Source organism: Polistes canadensis, unplaced genomic scaffold, assembly GCF_001313835.1.
Source record: "Polistes canadensis isolate GaletaPanama2010 unplaced genomic scaffold, ASM131383v1 scaffold_142, whole genome shotgun sequence".
Taxonomy (NCBI): Eukaryota; Metazoa; Arthropoda; class Insecta; order Hymenoptera; family Vespidae; genus Polistes; species Polistes canadensis.
The window spans coordinates 187408-206857 of record NW_014569689.1 but is presented as its reverse complement, the minus strand read 5'-3'; the positions used below and the strand labels follow the sequence as shown (position 1 = coordinate 206857).

Sequence of the window (19450 nt, the reverse complement as noted above, 5' to 3'; positions counted from 1 at the left end):
CTCCTTATTGTTCATCTTATGTCTGAAGATAAAGGGTTAGTACGACAATCACCCTTTCTCGGGTACTTCCTCAACAACCAGCCCATCCAAAGCAACCGACCAACCAGCCACTCCTATTCCTCTCAGTTGAAAGCACTCCGTGCAATCTGCCGCGTTCCGTCGTCGTCGTCGTCGTCGTCGTCGTAGTCGCATTTGCATACATAAGCTATTAACCAGCTCTTTTCATTTCCTCTCGTTTATGACAGTTTAGTTAGAATAATGTTTTACAAGATTAGCCCCGCGAACGGCGTCACGCATAATATAATGACGTTTTCTCATTCTGATTAATGTTCTTAGTTGAGTTTATCAAACAACTCCCCCAAATTAAATCGTGTGTTTATGTTTAAGAATACTAATCATTGTTTCTTTTTTTTTTTAATATACAATTAACAACAAGACGACGACGAACAAATCTAGTGGAAGTATGGATTTGTAACGTGAGACACGAGTAATATAAATTTGATAAAATTGAATATACGAATAAGGATATAGAAAATGTTTTCTTATTCTGATTAATTTTCTTAGTTGAGTTTATCAAACAACTCCCCCAAATTAAATCGTGTCTTTATGTTTAAGAATACTAATCATTTTTTCTTTTTTTTTTTTTAATATACAATTAACAACAAGAAAACGAGACGAACAAATTTAACTGAAGTATTTATTTGTAATGAGGAGACACGAGTAATATAAATTTGATAAAATTTATTATACGAATAAGGATATAGGAAATAAACGTTAAAGTAGAATAAACTGGTATGTAAATTTCTTTCTAAAGCCAATACGATATTTACAAGGTTCTTTCAATATTTCAGTACCGCAGTACTGCGTTTTATTATTTATGGACCATTGCTTATGAATAACCGCGTCTATCTGTAACGCATACGTATCCCACCAACCCCTAAGTGGGATTTATATCCACTCCGAGTCGTTTCTCTCCAAGCTTTCTACCTAACCGTATTCTACTTAACTTTCTTTCTCAAGTAAGACAGTCATTCTACTCCTCTCATCGTTCTCTCTCTCTCTCTCTCTCTCTCTCTCTCTCTCATCCTCAATATTCGTGTCATTTAAATTTTTAACTAATTTTTCCATTCAAATAAACTTGCAAGCATTTCGATCTAACAATATAAATCAAAGTTCCAAAAATAAAAAGAAAAAAAACAATTAATTATATACAATGACCGATCCTAATCAGGTCATTCTACAGAATGACCGAACAATTATGTACAGTGTTTGTTTAGTTTCTTTTATTTTTTTTTATTATTATTATTCTTATTCAAAAAAAACTTTAACAGATCGATCATCATCGATAAAGAAACGTGCGATTAGTGGAGCAGAGTCTTTAACTGAGGCGTGGTGGTAAAAGGAACACTTCGAGGAGATAAAAAAAAACAAAAATAAAAGTGGAGAAGGGCGAGACGAAGAGTGGGGGGAAGAGGGGGAGGGGGAAGGTGGAGGTTTTTGTGGGCGGAGGAAGGGGAATATTAGCCGTGACGTGCGCCATAAATATTAGCCGTTACGAATTAAAGAACCTCCTCCTCCTCCTCCTCCTCCACCTCCACCTCCTCCTCCTTCACCCCTTACCATACCATCCTTCCTTCCTTATTGCAGCAGCATTTTTAATTACTGCGAAACGGCTAGGTAATTCTTTTTTTTTTATCTCCCTACTATGTTCCTCCAACTGTTGCTCTCTCTCTCTCTCTCTCTCTTTCTCTCTCTTTCTCTTTCTCTCACCCTAGCGTAATCGCAAACTACGTTTCCCTTTTACGAGCCGCGAATAAACGCATCGTACTAATTAAACGAAACGTTTTTAGTATTGCCAAAGATAAGTTTCGAATCAAATAGTATTCGTCGTTTTATAATTACCCCCGTTTTTTCAAAAGGGGCGGCGGGGAGGAGGGGGGGGGTGGTTTTTTTAACATAATCTTTTCAGAATTTAAATCAGAATTGCAATCTGTAACACACAATACTCGAAATATAATATTATAATAATATAAATAATTATTATTTGATTTAATTAGAAATTATAACAAATGGTTTGTGCATTTGGTTTGTTTGTTTTTGTTTTTTTAACTGTTTTTATGCTTTATATTTGCTGCAACGGATTAATTAGAAATTATAACAAATGGTTTGTGCATTTGGTTTGTTTGTTTTTGTTTTTTTAACTGTTTTTATGCTTTATATTTGCTGCAACGGATTAATTAGAAATTATAACAAATGGTTTGTGCATTTGGTTTGTTTGTTTGTTTTTTTTGTTGTTGTTGAAGGTATCAACTGTTTTTATGCTTGTTATTTGCTGCAACGGAACAATGAAAAGGAAGATAAGGAAATAATGAAAATATAATTTGTTATACACTCGCGAGACACCCATCCTTTCCGTGATGCATACGAACGTTCAATGTATGCACCATTAGACACAATGCAGGCGCTATTGAAACTACTCTTTTTTTTTTTTGTTTATTTTTATTCAAAAGGATTCGAAAGAGACTCAGGAAAGGAAACAATTTCCATACATTTACAAGTGAAAAACAGTAGTTTTTTTTCTTTAGGTATGTTGAAATGAAAGGATCGGCATTTAACTTACGTTCACGTTAATACTACTACTACTACTACTACTATTACTACTATTACTAACACTCATAATCCTCTTTAACTCATTTCTTATTATCAAGTCAACCGTGACAAAACAAATTAAAATAAAAATAAAAGAAAATTATAAAGAGAAATTTTCAACACATATTATCTTTCTTTTTAAAAAAAAAAACACACAGACACAGACACAGAAAAGAATTTGTCAGTAAAAATTATAACACGTAAAATATAAAAAAAAGTAAGAGAAAACAAATATTTCTCAAGAACAATATAACAATGCTAATTAATCAATATAAATATTATAAATAAAATAATCGTGTAGAAAAGTGTAATAATTTGTCGCGAATTCGATACCTAATCGAGGGAGCTTAATAAAAACGAGAGAATTCCAATAAAATTAAGTATCCTTTTCCCTCTACATTTCTTTCCTTTTTTTTTACATATATATATATATATATATATAATTTTTATTCAGTAGTGTCTCGCGATGATAAAAATGTCTTTGTCCGTGAAAGAAAAGTAAGAGTGGGAGAGTTAAGGAAAAGGGGGGGGGGAGGACTCAATCGTGCGTCAAATTCCGAGGGCATATTTCGAAGAGGGGTGGGGTCGAGGGGGGTTTTGAATAGAAGGAGTGGGGTTAAAAAAAAAAAAGGGAGAGACGTTGCTCTCTTTACGAACTGCCAGCAACAATCCAACAACCGAAAAGCTAAAGCAAAAGCAACTAAAAGTATCAGCAAAAGCAGCAGCAACAGAAACAGAAACAGAAACAGACACACTACTACTACTACTACTTACAACTACCAATAACAACACAGATGAATATCGAGAGCACGCTTTCTCGATAGGGAAAAAAAGTCTTCCTTTTAATAACCATTAATCTTAACGGCGCGCGCTTCGAGATACGATTATGTCGGAGTCGATCGAGTAAGAAAAGAAGAAAAGGGGTGGGGTGGGGTGGAGTGGGGTAGGGAGGGAAAAAAGAATAAGAATAAGAAGAAGAAGAAGGAGGAGGCAAATAAGGATGAAAAAGAAAATGAAAGAATTCGTCGTGCTTAACGATGCGAGCTAGAGCAAACATATTTGTACTTTTCTCGTGTTGTTCCTTTTTTCTTTCTCCTATTTCGAGTTAAAATAAATAAGCGAATAAGTAAAGTGAGTTGGAGTTGAGTTGAGTTGAGTAGCGAAATGAGTAAACGACGAGTAAGTAATAGTAGCTCGATACATCCAAGTAGTACTTGAAAATAATATGAGTACAAAACCACACCACCGACCGATGGAATATTTGCACACGTGAGTTATTTGTGCTTATTTTACTGTTTCTTTTTTTTTATATTGGTATTGGAATTTTTTCTTGGAATATTCGGTAAAAGAAGAACTTGAAAAATATTCCAAGCTACTGTTGATAGCTGTTACCAGTTAGACACTTGACCGATAACGAAGAAACTAAACCCTTCCCTTTCCTTAGCTTACTTACTTACTTACTTACTTACTTGGTTAGGTGTTTATTCGTTCAGGGAGTCGTCCTCTTGCCAATTAAACTGACTTAATATATGCATCGAGTTCGTGTCTTGTGGCAAAAGTTGCACGAGAGGAAGAGGAAGAGGAGGAGGAGGAGGATAAGAACGTGCCACAACTGGCCAAGGGGTTTTGATTCAAGATGCGATCCGATTCGATGAGAGAATGAGAAAGACTCTGTGTGTATCTGTGTATATGTGTGTGTAAGAAAGAGAGAGAGAGAGCGAGATAGATTCTTCTCTCATATACAAACGTACGATAGATCGCAGCAAGCAAGCACTTTCGAAAAGGGAGCCACAAAATCCACGGGTGTCAATTCTCAAAGCAATCTGCTCATGCAGATTAGGAAGACCCATCTTCCTTACCGGAGGAGTGTAGTCCTTCTTATTCTACTCTCTGTTTCTCCTATGTATTGAGATTAATCGAGCCGAAGCACTTTTCCCGTCGCTCGAATTAGCATCGTTTCTTTTGATCTGAATTTATATATATATATATATTATATATATATATATTGGTTTGGGGAGAATATATATAGTTTTTTGTTTTCGTATTATTTTACATAATGAAATAATTTTCTTTTATTTTTAATTCGTTAATATACACATATATCTGAATTTATATATATATATAGGTTTTTGTTTTCGTATTGTTTTACATAATTAAATAATTTTCTTTTATATTGAATTCGTATAAAAAAAATATACACGAATATTATAATAATTAAAAGAAGACAATCCTCTCAAATTATTAATCAGTAATATAATAAAAACAAAATGTTCCTTAATACAAATGAAATATTCTAACCGAGAATACATTTCGGTGTATCATTTTACGATTGGATTAATAAATTTCAATTTATTCTATCACACACACACACACACACACACACACACTTTGTAGTATTATTTTCTTCAATATTAAAAGAAAAAAGAAAATATGAGAACCCAGAGAAAAAAAAAAGGGGTTTATCTAATGTGATCTCGTAAAAACGACATAGGCAAATGTGTATGTATGAAAATAAGCTTGAAATCCTATTGGACGATTTACCAAGAATACCTTAAACGATTATTTCTTTTCTTCTTCCTATTTTTTTCTTCTTCTTCTTTTAGACTATGCATGCATGCATGCATGTAACGAGCATGTGTAAGAAGCGTACACTGCGTGTGTATTTGTGTATATTATACTTCGGATCGAAATTGTCTCTTTAGTTCATACGCAATTTCAAAGATCTCGGCTATTATAACGCGATAAAAGTAAATCGGTTAGGTATAAAACATAAAACGAATTAAATAAAATATAAAAAGTAAGAAAGAAAGAGATAGAAGAAACATGCAAGCAGACAAGAAGAGATAGTCTTAACCATAAACGAACTATGGTAAAACGCACATGGTGAGTGAGATTCTGAAGGCCAAAGTACACGTTATGTAGAATCCTAAAAGGGAGAAGGACTATTGGCTGTTGGTGGTGGTGCTGCGCTTGTTGGTTGGTCTCTTATGGTCAGGATTACCCTGTCGAAAGTGGGAAATGGGGGTTCACTCCCCCTTGACCGATGTATTTAGAACAACAATAACTCTCTAATCCTAAAGGCGCACCCTTACGCGTGTGTATGCATGTATGTGTGTGTGTGTGTGTTTGTTAGGGCCAGTTCTCCCTACTTCGTCCCTTCTGTTTCTTTTTATTTTTTCTATTTGTGTGTACGTGTATGTATGTGTGGTAAAGTAAAACGCACGATGAAAAATGTCAAAATCGGGAAAACCACTAAACCATGACAGTTCGATACATTTTAAATGCGCCGGAACGCATTTGCGGGATACGATAAACAGCACGCCGTTGGATATCCCATTGCGTACAACCAATATGTCCTCTTATTTATTCCTAAGATTTATGGAATAAACGAGTAGCAAAAACGTTGCTTTGGTAGTACCCAATCCCCTCCCTTCCCCCACCACTACAACGCTACTTTCTTCTTCCCTCAATAACCATGTATTATTTCCCCTCTTGTTTTTTTTATTAATGCGCTTGCCCGTTTCCAAAAAGAAATCGAATTTGAAGAAAGTAGAATAAAAGAAAATTCCCAACCTCTCACACCCGCCACCACCAAACTACGAGGACGACGACGATGATCGATGATCGATCGAAAAATAGGAAAAAGTAAAAAATGAATGAGTTTTGTTTAAACACAACAACAAGAACAACAAAATAGGGCACACGCGAATTGTACTTTAACGTTGATTTAACCCGAACGAAATTCTGGGGGGACAGGGGGAGTGTGGTGTCGAGTAGATCCTAATAAAAGATCCTAGCAGGCTTATCGAATCTCGAAGTTGCGGTACCGTCGAGTGTTACTCGCCCCGTAGCCATTTCCACCCCTCCGTCACACAACCTTCGACCCATTATCCTAACCTTCCCTTAGGTATTATCTCAGGATATCTTGCAACCATCCTACCAAGTGATCCCGATCGAAAATGTTATTATTAGCTTAAAGGCTTCTGCAATGTTAAAAAGACGAACAAAAAAAAAAAACAGAAAAAAGAAAAGAATCTTTCGCGAAAACGCTAAAAAAAAAGTGCATCTTACCGATCGAAATTTTTTCAACGCAAGAAATAATCCAAAAACGATGGAACGAAGTGAACGAAAATGAGAAAGAAGAGGAGGAGAAAATTTGTACGTGAGAAAAAATCAATAATAAAGTTCGCGAACGGGCCAACAGCAACCTAGTGAAACGATACGAGTGAAAAGAAAAAAAGAAAAAAGAAAACAAAATGGAAGAGAGAGATAGAGAGAGAAGGGTGGGATCAGAGAAGGGAGGGGGGAAAGGTAGGAGGGTTGGTTGAATTCCTTTCTATACTTCATCTGTATGAGATTCTCTTTCACGGAGCACCGATTTAAAACGCCTTTTAAGAGACGATCCTAGGGATCGGAATTGTGCCGAACTGAATCCTCTATCTCTCTCTTTCTTACTCACTCACTCATTCATTCTCCTTCTCTCTCTCTCTCTTTATTTCTTTCTTTCTATAGGTATACTATACTCTGCCCTTCGATCCTGTTCCATTAGTTGCATTCCAACTTACTTTTCCTGCTTTATAAAGTACTCCGATTCATGCGTATGCAATGAATTCGGGATTCGAAATCGCGTCGTTAAACGATCCTATATTAAAATCCTTCGACATGTTGATAAAACCTATACGTAATTATTTGTCCCATAGCCTTTTGTACTTTGTCGTTCATTCTTTTTTTCTTCTTTTTTTTCTCGAACAATAAATGACGTTCTATGTAAAAATAGTGAACACTTCCCAACCCCCCAACCCCATCAGTACCAATCCTTCTTCCATCTCACGATGACGATAAAGATCGTTCTACTGAAATTCGTGTAAGGGGTGAGAGGGAAGGGGGATTGAAACTTAAACAGGAAGAGAGTGGATCAGTCAACATAAACAAATAAAAATAATTCGTCATTATTTCGAAGATAACGAATCAATCTAACGAATGATTCTATGATAAAACTAAATATTGTATTAAAATTTGAAATCACGTGCAATTGAGATTAAACAGAGTTCGGACAATTGTTTCATAAGTCTAATAAAAAAAAAAACACATTGCAGATAATTATTATTTAGAGAGGAATGATTTGAATGGGGTAAACAAAGTGTTTAAAAAAAATCATCTAAAATGTTGTATAAGGCAGATGAAGTTTGAGAAGACGAAAAGATAGGTCCTCGACCTCTTCTTTTCGGATCTCTCTCTCTCTCTTTTTTTTTCTTTTCTTTATTTTTCTCTTTCTCTGAAAGAAAGAAAGAAAGATAGAGAGAGAGAGAGAGTGGACCAAAAGGGGCCTCAGTGAGGCCCACCTTGAACCGCGGCAAATGAAGCAGCGCGCAATCCACAAAAGGCAGAGCCGGCACACACATACTTGAGAAGAGGCCCAGGTAACTCATTCGGGAAACAAAAGCATTCGTTTCGACACATTATAATACAACGACTCTCCTGGTTGCAAGCCTTTGCTTTCCTTTCCTTTCCTTTCCTTTTCTTTTCTTTCCTTTGCTTTGCTTTGATTTGCTTTGCTTTGCTTTAGTTTGGTATACATACAACGAGTGTCACTTAAAATCCTACAAACGTTATAAATGCTAGATACTTTTTTCACTCGAAAAAAAATTATTCTTATATAATTTGATTATTATATAAAATGAAATTAATTTAAATGATAAATATATTTATATCGTGATACACAAATTAATTAGAAAATTATTATCAATGAATTTCATACATGTAAACGATTTATTTATATGAGAAAAGTTAATTTAAATAAACAAAAAAAGTATATAATGTATGGAAAATATATTAATGTTATTGTAAAAACGATATTTTTGATATAACAATTGGTCAAACTTTAATTAAATAAACACCCTCGCTTAGTTGAAAACCTGAATAATCAGCATACCGAAAAATTGGCACATTTTAAGTTTATTTTAATATAATTTCTTTATATATAAATATATAACTTGTAGATTTTTATTAATTTCACTTTTAATCAAAACTAAATAACACACATATGTTTATATCCTATACAAATTATATAAATCATTTACAAAGAAAAATCTAATAAACCTAACGGGGGGGTTTACATAATACAATGTTAAGGAACACTCATTTCGTTGTATATAAATCAATTGTGTATACTTTCAAAGAAATGATTTTGAATTTCCTTTTCACCCTCAACTCCTTCCCACCAACCACCGCAAGCAAGAACCCCCCCCCCTTTTTTCTTTTAACTCTTTGACTGTGCTGCTCTGCAATTTCTTTCTTACGCTTACAAATTTCTTTTCCTTTTACATAATTACCCTCTTCAACGCCGAATATTTACGAACATGCACATCCATTTACACCACCCCTCTTTTCTCATTCTCATACAACGACTACGACGACGACGACGACGACGACGACGACAACTGCGATCAGAGTTTCGCGAGACGACGAGAGACGAGACAAATTATCATTGCAAATGACCGATACTTGGTAATCCCTTTTTTCTTCTTCTTCTTCTTCTTATTTTTCTTCTTTTTCTTCATCTTCTTCTTGGATGATATAGTCGACGCGTCTCACGTTTTATTATTTCAACAACAACCATATGCATATATATATATATATAATAATTAGTCAACTTTTAATTAAATAAATACCCTCACTTAGTTGAAAATCCGAATAATCAGCAAACCGAAAACTCAGCATACCGAAAATATATATATTTGTATTCTTTATACTCTCCCTTTGTTTTACAGATTAAAACAACGTTGTAACATCAATTCTACAACGCCCTCATTCTGTTTCCAACACTTATCAAACATTATTAACAAATAAATATTTTATATTACCAAATAATTCATACATTATGGTTTTACCAAACTTGTTTCTTTCACTAATTCATACAACTATAATCATGCTTAAGTTTACTTTACTTTTAAAAATGATTTAATCGGGAATTAGTATATTCCAATTTAACTAAAAATCTGAGATAAGTTAGGCCCCTTGAACAACCATATTAAAGATTATTTAATTTTCTAAAGATGCAACAGGAGGGATAGATACTTTCAAACTTGTTGAGAATAATAAAACAAAAGTTCAGAAAAAAGGGAGAATAATAAAAGTAGAAGAACGGGTGTGTGTGGGGCGGGGGGAGGGAAACGATCCGATCAGGTCCGAATATCCCGATCGTTATTATTTCTCTAGAAACCTCCTGCGAAAATCATAGAGGCTCGCGCGCAAGCCAACAAAAAGTTAATTGTTGAGAGAGAAAGAGAGAGATAGAGAGAGAGAGAGACGCGTAATAATTACTTCTGAGCCCGGCCCACTTGCGGTTTCACTCGTAACTCTCTCTTTCTCTCTCTCTCTATCTATCTCTCTCTCTGATGTGAGAAAAAGAGAGAGAGAGAGAGAATGCGTATCTCCATTTGAGTATCGCATCTTTTATAAACGTTCCTTCCTTCTTGCCACTGTAGTTTCACGCTTACATCGGTATATCTTGAATTCCATGTAACGGTAATTTACTTACTTACATAAATACATATAAGAAATGAATGTATTATCAACGAATTTTATTCGTATATCGTATTAAATGTATTATTAAAAAAAAAAACAAAAAATTAGGTTTGATAGGATAATAATAATACAAAAAAGTATCACGTGATATAACTATAAGTGAATGATGTTAAAACAATTATTTACACATTGAATACACATGCAATAAAATAAATTAGATAGGGATGTAATTTTAACATGCAAATATCAAATAATACAATCATGATCTTATAGTACCAATTTATAAATAAGGGTTGTAAGGAATCTAATGAAAGATATTAAAAAAAAAACACGTACACTTACCACCCACCCACACACACATATATATACTATATACACATACATGCAACGGGGGGTAAGTTAGGATAGAGTTAAAGCATACCTTTCGAAAGCGTAGTGTCTCTCCTCAAATCTGTAACAACACAAACAAGGTTCGTCACAATGGCTTAACGACAGGGGAGGGTTGGGTGGTATAGTGAGGAGAAGGGAGGGGTCATTGGATTCGCAAGAAGAAAGCAGTTTCGTCGGGCTCGTTTTATAAACTAGTTTTGGCAAGAGAACTCGACGAACGAGGCCGAAGAGATAAAGGTTGAAAAGATGAGGAGGAGTAAGAAGGGTAAGTTGAGAGAAGGGAAAGGAAGGGAATGAAAGGGAAGGGATGGGAAGGGATGGGAAGAGGAGAAAAGGAGGAAAGAATCGTGAAGATTATTTTCAGCCTATAGAAAGAGAGAGAGAGAGAGATGAGTAGTTTGGTGCACATAGGTAGTTATGTCTATAAGCAGACATTATCATCGCCATGGCGTAGGTAGGCGGACAGGTAGAGCTAATTTTCGAACCCCGTATTATAGTTCCCGAATCAACTTCTCCATAGTATAATAAGCAATTTCATGACGTACGCTCGCAATTATATTAAGATTAGATAAGATCAACCACTTAGTTTACAGGTACATTCAAAAGATACCGACACGTTCGATCTTTATAAAATGTAATACTTGATAGATGTAAGTAAGATAATTTAACATCTATAGGTTTGTTAAAATATTATATATATATATATATATATATATATATATATAAAGGACATTGATGATATATTTTTGTATTAGGAGTGCAATGTGGTAGTTAAATGGTTGTAAAAGGTTAATTGATTTAAATCCTATTGGTAATAATTCATTTTTTGTTTTGGTTTATCTTTGTAGATTGTTATTAAAATATATTCTATAGTGAAATTAAAAGGACATTGATGATATATTTCTATATTAAATGCAATGTAGTATATAAACTGTTGTACAAAGATTAATTGATTTAAATCCTATTGGTAATAATTCATTTTTATTTTATCTTTATAGATTGTTATTAAAAAGACACCTATGATTGTTCTGTTTTATTTTTCTGTTGTTGGTATCGATAGATTTCTAATAGAATTAATTTAATCGTTTGATCTGATCAAAATTGGTGTCCTCCCCTGAAGTTGATATTCAATGGAAAGATAGATGATATCTTCTTAATACCCAGTTATAATCTAGTTTCTTTTTTTTTTGGATTAATGCAAATGTGCAATGGATACATAAACACAGATATAAATTATTATACACGATCTTTAATATAATATCCAACAAACTTATAGAAAAATATGATGAAAGTTTGAATAGTCAAGATTATATTATTGGGGTGATTTGATTAAAATTGATCCTTTTATAAGTTCAAATGAAAATGATTATCGATGCGATCAGAAGCATCGAATTTTGGACCTTGGGTTTATTTCTTTATCGCGTACCAACCAACCCAACCCAACCAACCCAACGAATCAAGCAACCAATGAACGAATGTCCGGATTCTACCTCGTATAAATAATACGGGGAGTCATGGGTAGTGGAGAAGTTAGAGTTGGCAGCATATTTAAAGGTAATATTATTTGCTCCTAAACGGGATTTCTTCTTACGTAGCGATCGAGAACTCAGCTTTGCGGGCGTTTTTCCATTGGCAGTCGCGAACCGACCGCGGCTGAGCTTGGAATGCCGACCACCATCACCGGGGATAAAAACCGAATCAAATATCTACCGTTCGGCGAGTCTCTCCACTCGGACTAATGAAAATGCCCGTTGTTACTCTCTCTCTCTCTCTTTCTCTTTCTCTTTTTCTCTTTCTCTCTATCCCTCAGTGGGTTTTGCGTTAAGGGATTTTCAGCGACAGTATCTCGATCACGCGCAGTATTTTACTCTCGGGATTTCGATAATAAAAACAACGTAGCCCTTTCTCTCTCATTTCTATATTCTTTACCATCGAAACCAATGGCGAGTACTTAAACGAGTTACTTTCAAACCTCTCCCTATCAAAATAATTCCTAATACCATTTTCTGAAAGATCCTCAACTACAATTTTATCTACCTAGTTGATCTTTACCTTAAAACAATGTATTTAAGGATCAGAATAGCAGGCAGGTGTCAGATTGATTAGGTCAATCCTAAAGTGATGGGGGAACGATGAGGACATAATCGAGAAACGATTTACATCCTTGCACGAAGAAAATCTAAAACAACCTACGATCTTGAGGGTATTCCTGATGATGATGATGAAAAATAAAAAGAAGAAGCAAACAAGCAAAGCAAAGCAAAGCAAAGCAAAGTATAGCAGAGGATTTGGAATCATTGAAGCGGTTGCTTTTCGATCAACTTTTGTTTGGGATTCGATTCGGAACGGTTCTACTTCTGGATTCGCATTTGAGTTAGACTCACGTTCTCCCGCAGCACGTGACCCAGCTGCTCGAGAGGAATCCCACGTATCCGTGACGTCACTCCATTTCTCTCTCTCTCTCTCTCTCTTTCTGTTTGATTCTCTCGCTACCGTGAACAACCTGCCCGCGGCCGATAGGAATACAAGACTTCTGTCTAGTCACTGACTTATTAGGAATTCCGAGCGAACCCACGTGCAGAAATTCGGCGGTATGGTGCTCTTGGCGAGCCACGTGCGCTCACTGGATGCACGTTCTTCTAATTTGCGAGACGTCTGCGGACTACTTAAAACCTGCTCGACCTGTTTAGTCTCTCTCCACTTGCTTTCGATCGACGTCACTCACCTCAACGTATCCTAAGATCAACCTTAATCCACCTACGATTCAACCCCACCTCATTTCACTCCATCATAGGAAAAAAAAAATATGACAACAAAAGAATTTACCAGCGTCCCGATCAAAACACCTCGATCATTCGACCCATTTCCTTACACCTTTGTTGTTTTTCTCTTTTTCTATTGTTTTTATTCGTTATTTCATTCATATTTATTATTTCAGATTCAATCCGAATTTCTTCCTCACTCGTTGGTACTCAAAGATAAGTGAATATTTACAACGTAATAGCTCGGAGTCATGAGCTATGGGGAATGAAAGGGTCAAGGGGGTGGTGGAGGAAGAGGAAAGGGTGATAACTCATGGTCGAACAAAAAGCAGAGCGAACTCCCGCAACGTTGGTCTTGCATTGGCTAAAAAGGTACCATCAAAATCTCACCTAGCTTATAATAATAATTTCTTTCTGTGTGTACTTATCCAAACGCGTGTACCGTAAGAAGATGTAAAAGAGAGAAAGAGAGAATGCATTAAATCAATCCTCCACCCCACCCCACCCACCCCCTTTAACCCTATCCCGATCAACAATAATAATTCTTAAAGAAAAGTTTCTCGAACTCGCGGAGTGATAATTCAACATGATGGATAACCAAGAATCTGAATAACTCGTATAATCCTTTCTTTATATCATCGGCCTATCGGCTGAGACAAGATTTGCGATCCTCCGGCACCCTGCAGGGTGACTTTTACGTACTTACGACAACCTTTTTTCATACTTTTCTTCAATATCTCTCTTCCTTTTTACTCTTCTTATTCTTATTTAATGTCTTTCCTTTTTTTTTTTTTCTATTTTTGACGTTAGCACGATAATCTAGATATCCTGATATTTCATACGAGAAATTTACTCTCTCTCTCTTTTTTTATTGGTCCTTAAGAAAGAAATGATTTAACCCGTTTTGGTTTTTTGGTTTATAGCTCTCAAGTATCGTTCTATAATAATTTATTACGAATCGTATATGGGTCGGTCAAGATAGATTTTTAGCATAAACGATTACGTATAAAAGGGATTCGCTAAAATACCGAAAAGGTTAAAGTTTATTCCAAGAAGAAATTCTTTTATTATTCAAGTTTTTTTTTTTCTATCTTGTACTAAAATGCATACAAGTAAATAGAAAAATAAAACAACAAAATAATAATAATAATAATAATAATCTCGAATCGTGTGTAGAAATTATTTTTCATTCTCCGAGAGTTATCATAAAATCCCTGCCACTTGTGACTTTTTTTTCTCTCTCTCTCTCTCTCTCTCTCTCTCTCTCTCTCTCGATCTATCCGATTTATATAATATGTCACGGTATAATAAATTTCCTTTTTTTTATCTGCTCTCTTTCTCTTTCTTTTTTATTTTTCTTTTTGCTTGCTCGTATCACTTTGGCAACAACACACACATACATATAACTTTAGTATATAAAAATATACTTGGGTAGGCCCGTACAAGGCGTGACCAGTGTAATTTCGGATAGATCGAATCGATCGGGGATTCGATTCTCGATCAATCGACTTACCGATCGATCTTTTTAAAACAGAGATAAAGAGAGTGGGAGGGGAAATAGAAAACCGTGTCGAAGAAAAGGCGCGTAGCGAAGTGCATGCAGTTACGCTTACAGCGTAGGCGTACAGTTAGAAAATAAGAAAGTGCACGGTACACGGATGATGATGATGATGATGATGATGATGATGATGATGATCGGCTACCATACCATACCATATCTCGACTGATTCGTCACAGACACTGAGAAAGCGTAGAAAAGGATTGTAAACAAGAAAAAAAGTGTAGAAAAAAAGATAAAAGATAGACAGGGAAAGAGAATATTCCCGTTTCTCGATCGTTTTAATCATCTTTAAATTATCTTTCAAGCAAATAAATTTTCTATTTAAAAAATGATCTATTTTTTGAAATAAATTTATCTCCAATTCTTTATTTTAAGTTAACTCGTAACAATATATATAATAATGCGATTAATTATTTTATGCTATTTGAATGATTTGAAATAAATTGATCATGCTTCTCTCCGTTAATTCTTCTAATCGATGAAATTGAAATTCTTTAAATTGAATTAGATTATACATTGAATAGTATCGTTATGATTAGGAATAAGTATCAACACCTTGAACTATCGGAAGTCTTCTTAAGAGGAACTTCACGAGTGACGTTTAAACTCACGAATCCGCGAGATTGAACACACACACACGGACACGCACAATACAAAGGAGAAGGAAGGAACGCATTAATATTAATAGTCCTGCGAGAAGGGTGTTCCCCCTTTGCCATGAGCCTTCAGCACGATCAGCACACGTTGCTAACGGTCAAAGAGACGAGAACGAGAAAAGTAAACGCCGTTCGAGAAGAATCTCAGCACGTTTAAAGGAAACTAAGAAGAATTTTTAATACACATAATACAATATTTTCTTTGATCATTTTCAAATTCATCGTTATGAACAATCACTTATCACTTGTCTAATACAATTTTTATCTATAAACTTAATTTATCTATCTTCTGCATGAATTGTTTTGAATTTAAAAAGACACCCCTTTTTATATGCTTATTAAATACGATTGAAATCAACATAATTACGATACATTTATAATTAAATATATATATTTAAAATGCAGGATGTTTATTTTAAAACATTACTCATTCAAATACCGTGAAAATAATTATGACAATGATCCTGAAGACAATATTTTTCATACGATGTATACTTTGTCTAATTATTATTATTAAATAAGTTAATTTAGATAATTGTTATGATTACAATTGCAAATATATTATTATGTTAGCCTTGGAATGATTATAATGAATTTTGTTTTTTGTTTTTTTTTTGGGGAGAATCGATTAATGCAACTTTTCCATTCATTATCTCCTACAATCCGTTTCTTTAGCATATACAAAAAAAAAAAGAAAAAAGAATGATTCTCGACGGTTGTTGATCATCGTCGTTCTTAACGAGCGTCGTAGTCGCGCGAGACATGTATGTATCTACAAGGCGGCATCTCTTCTCAGCGGGGGAAACAAAGAACTTGACTTATATTCTTCTGACAAGAGGAGGCTAAAAAGTAAAGCGAAAGATACGGAGAGAAAGATACACGGAACAACAGCGCATTCGTGTTCCCAATGGTTTCAAGCATCAAAACTTACTTTTGGGATGTGTAACTCTAGCGAATCATTTTTTAACAAATTTTTCATTCGACAAATATTTTTGGACAACAAAAAAGGAACAAAATTTCATTAATCAGTCTAGTACAAAATCCTTTGAACAAATTTATTCGAATTATTGTTCATTCATTATAGAAATTATAATACGTGATATTTAATTCATGTTCGAATTATTTTAAAATGCATAATTATTATTTCACGTATATGTGATCATTTATTTCGATATTTTTCGGTCAATCGGAACAAAAAAAAACAAATTATTAGAAAATTTCACAAATTAAAATTCAACGACAATAAAAAAAAATATGATCGATGATTTTATGCAATATTTTGCACAACAGTTCGTTACAAAACGAAATATAAAAAAAAAAGAGGGAAATAAAAAGAAGAGTTTAGAAAAGAACGTACGTTCGGAACACGATGGTGGTAGTGATGGTGGTGGTGGTGATGGTGATACTCGGGATAAAATAAAGCGAGTTAGGCGAAAGGTCGAAGTTTCTCTCTCTCTCGGTCGCTTGACCTCGGCCGGTAATAAGAATAAATGTGATTCTATTACGGGTTCAATTGTTACGGCGGCGGATATAGGCCGATTTCGATGGAGGACGACGAGGGACTGATCATCCGCACCGATAACGTAAAAACACCCTCCTCAGACGTTTTTACCTGCCACCTTTTTTCCCTTCAGACTCTTTTTTTTTTTTTCTCAACTCCCCAAAAATGTCGTCTTGTGCTGACAAAACTTTTGTTTCAACAAACAAACAAACAAAATACACACACGCACGCACGCACGCACACTAAAAACAAAATAAAAAAAAATAAACGAACAATAAATCTTACGAAGAAGGGGGAAAAAGAAAACAGAAAAAAAACAAAACAAAAAAACAATAGTTCACGTGTGTGTTATTGTATGCAATTGATGATGATCTAATTGAATTTGATTGGCAGAGAATTGATCGTTTACGAATCAGGATTCACAATGTACTCACCGTGCGTTGACGGAAGTGGGATTCCCGACGTCGTCCAGGGACGGTTTCCTAGAACGAAACCACGAATGAAATTCGTTATTGATCGTCTGCAATTGCATTGCTGCACGTTGTTGTTGTTGTTGTTGTTGTAGTAGTAGTAGTTGTTGTTGTTGTTCTTGTTGTTCTTGTTTATACGCGATGCACAAGTTCGTAGTTTGCCACGTTCCGCTAAATGTTTCTACGTCCATAATTAATTCTTAAAACCCCTGTCCCCGCCCCCTCCTTGTGCTCACACCCTCTCTATATTTATTTTTACAAATAATTTCTTAATAAAGAGAGAAAGAGATAAAAAGAAAATTAAGCAAAAATTAAATTAACAATCGGTCCACAATTCGCACAGAAATTCATTACGATACTTCCCCCCTCCTCCACCCCCTTAACTATCGGAACAAACAACACACACTCGTTCGATTGCATATTGCAATGAAGAAAAGAAAAGAAAAAGAAAAAGATAAGAAAAAGAAAAATAAAAAGAAACGATTAAAGGTTTTTTTTTCGAGAGAGAGAGAGAATTCTTCTTTGGGACTGTCAAAAACGGACTAGTAGCGCACACACTGGCATGTGCCGCGTAAGTGTCGTCATCGAAGCGAAGAAGAAGAAGAAGAAGGCGCGTGTCGGCCTCGTGCTCGGTTCGAACCTTCCCTTCCACCCTTTTGTGAATTGTTCCCCTTCCTCCTTCCTCCACCACCTTAGACCCCCCACTATCCGACGAATTGACGTTGCGCGCGCCCCTTTTCGAAACTCTGCCTGCCTCCTCTTACTATACTATCGTGTGTCGTCTGTCTGACTCGTGTTCAACCATAATCCCAACCCCTAACCACTTCGGGCAGGCGTTCGAAGCGACATATGTCGTAAGTTAAACGCGTGAGTATCATCGGAACTAAACTTAAAACAAGTGAATTAAGTCTACAAAATATAAAAAATGATACGAATCATATTTTAGGCTAGTTTTTACTTTAGAACGATATTATCGCTAGCTTACTTTATATTACTTCAAATCTAGAAGAACAAGAAGAAGAACGAGAAGAAGAAGGAAAAGAAGAAGGAGGTGGAAAAGAAGAAAAGGAGAAAAGCATTCAGTCTTCATTTAACTCCGAACGCGAGTCCCGCGACGGCAATAAAATTCCCTCTACCCACCAACACCACTAACACACCATCTCAAACATCAAGACCCAACAGGACCAACACCACCAACACTTCTATCAACGTATTATCTTGATCTGTTTATGTATACGCAACAGGACCCATGTCCCTGATTTTCTGAACTAACTCCAACACCCACCCGAGACCCCTAAAAACTCTAGGCTTGCTTGCTTGCTTGCTTGCTTGCTTGCTTGACTTTAGTCAAAGGGGATCATCGATTAAAACCCAATGGGATTATACCCTCTGATTTTGTAGTGGAAAAAGATCGAGTCTGTAGAAACTTGTTCGCTTGCTTTTACACTCGTTGTATTCCATTTTGTTGCTGAACTACTAAAGAGAGAGAGAGAAAGAGAGATTCATGTTAATCGATGGGAACCCATGTGACTAATGATTATCGATTACCAGTCTCGAACGTTAGAGGTAGAAGAATAAGAAGCATCGATGAGATTCATTAACTATGTCTTTGGTTAAACTTAATGAACGTTTATAAAATTTTATTTCCTTCAGGTGATTATTAAAAAGAGAAAGATTAACGAGACAACGAGAGAGATAGAAAATAGAGGAATAAAAAAAAAAAAACAAATGAAAGAGAAATAGAGAAAGAAAAAGATTTTTCCAACGAGAGAAAAAGTGAATCGTAGCCCGGTTACACGAGATCTTATATTACCTTAACAGGCAACTAGCCAGACCGGTAAGCATCTATGTGCCTACTCCTGATGCTCGCTCGTCTAAAGTCAAACTCACTCACTTGGTGGTGTATACTGCTTTTACAAACGATACTTCTTATG

The 19450-nt window shown here is 35.2% G+C and overlaps 1 protein-coding gene across 6 annotated transcripts in view; it reads right to left on the bottom strand.

Annotated features, from left to right (window-relative positions):
* The window catches only part of LOC106788516 (protein trachealess), a 94089-nt gene that overhangs the window by 54639 nt on the left and 20000 nt on the right, over positions 1-19450 (bottom strand). For 2 of the 6 annotated variants that reach the window (XM_014751837.1, XM_014751836.1), the window contains exons 3-4: positions 17481-17528; positions 10598-10627 (exon numbers count right to left, since the gene is read on the bottom strand). The exons of 2 other annotated variants lie outside the window; for them this stretch is intronic. In XM_014751837.1, the coding sequence (XP_014607323.1) occupies positions 10598-10627; positions 17481-17528 (78 nt within the window). The remainder of the gene's footprint in view (positions 1-10597; positions 10628-17480; positions 17529-19450) is intronic. 2 more of the 6 variants (XM_014751838.1, XM_014751839.1) reach the window with 2 other exon arrangements.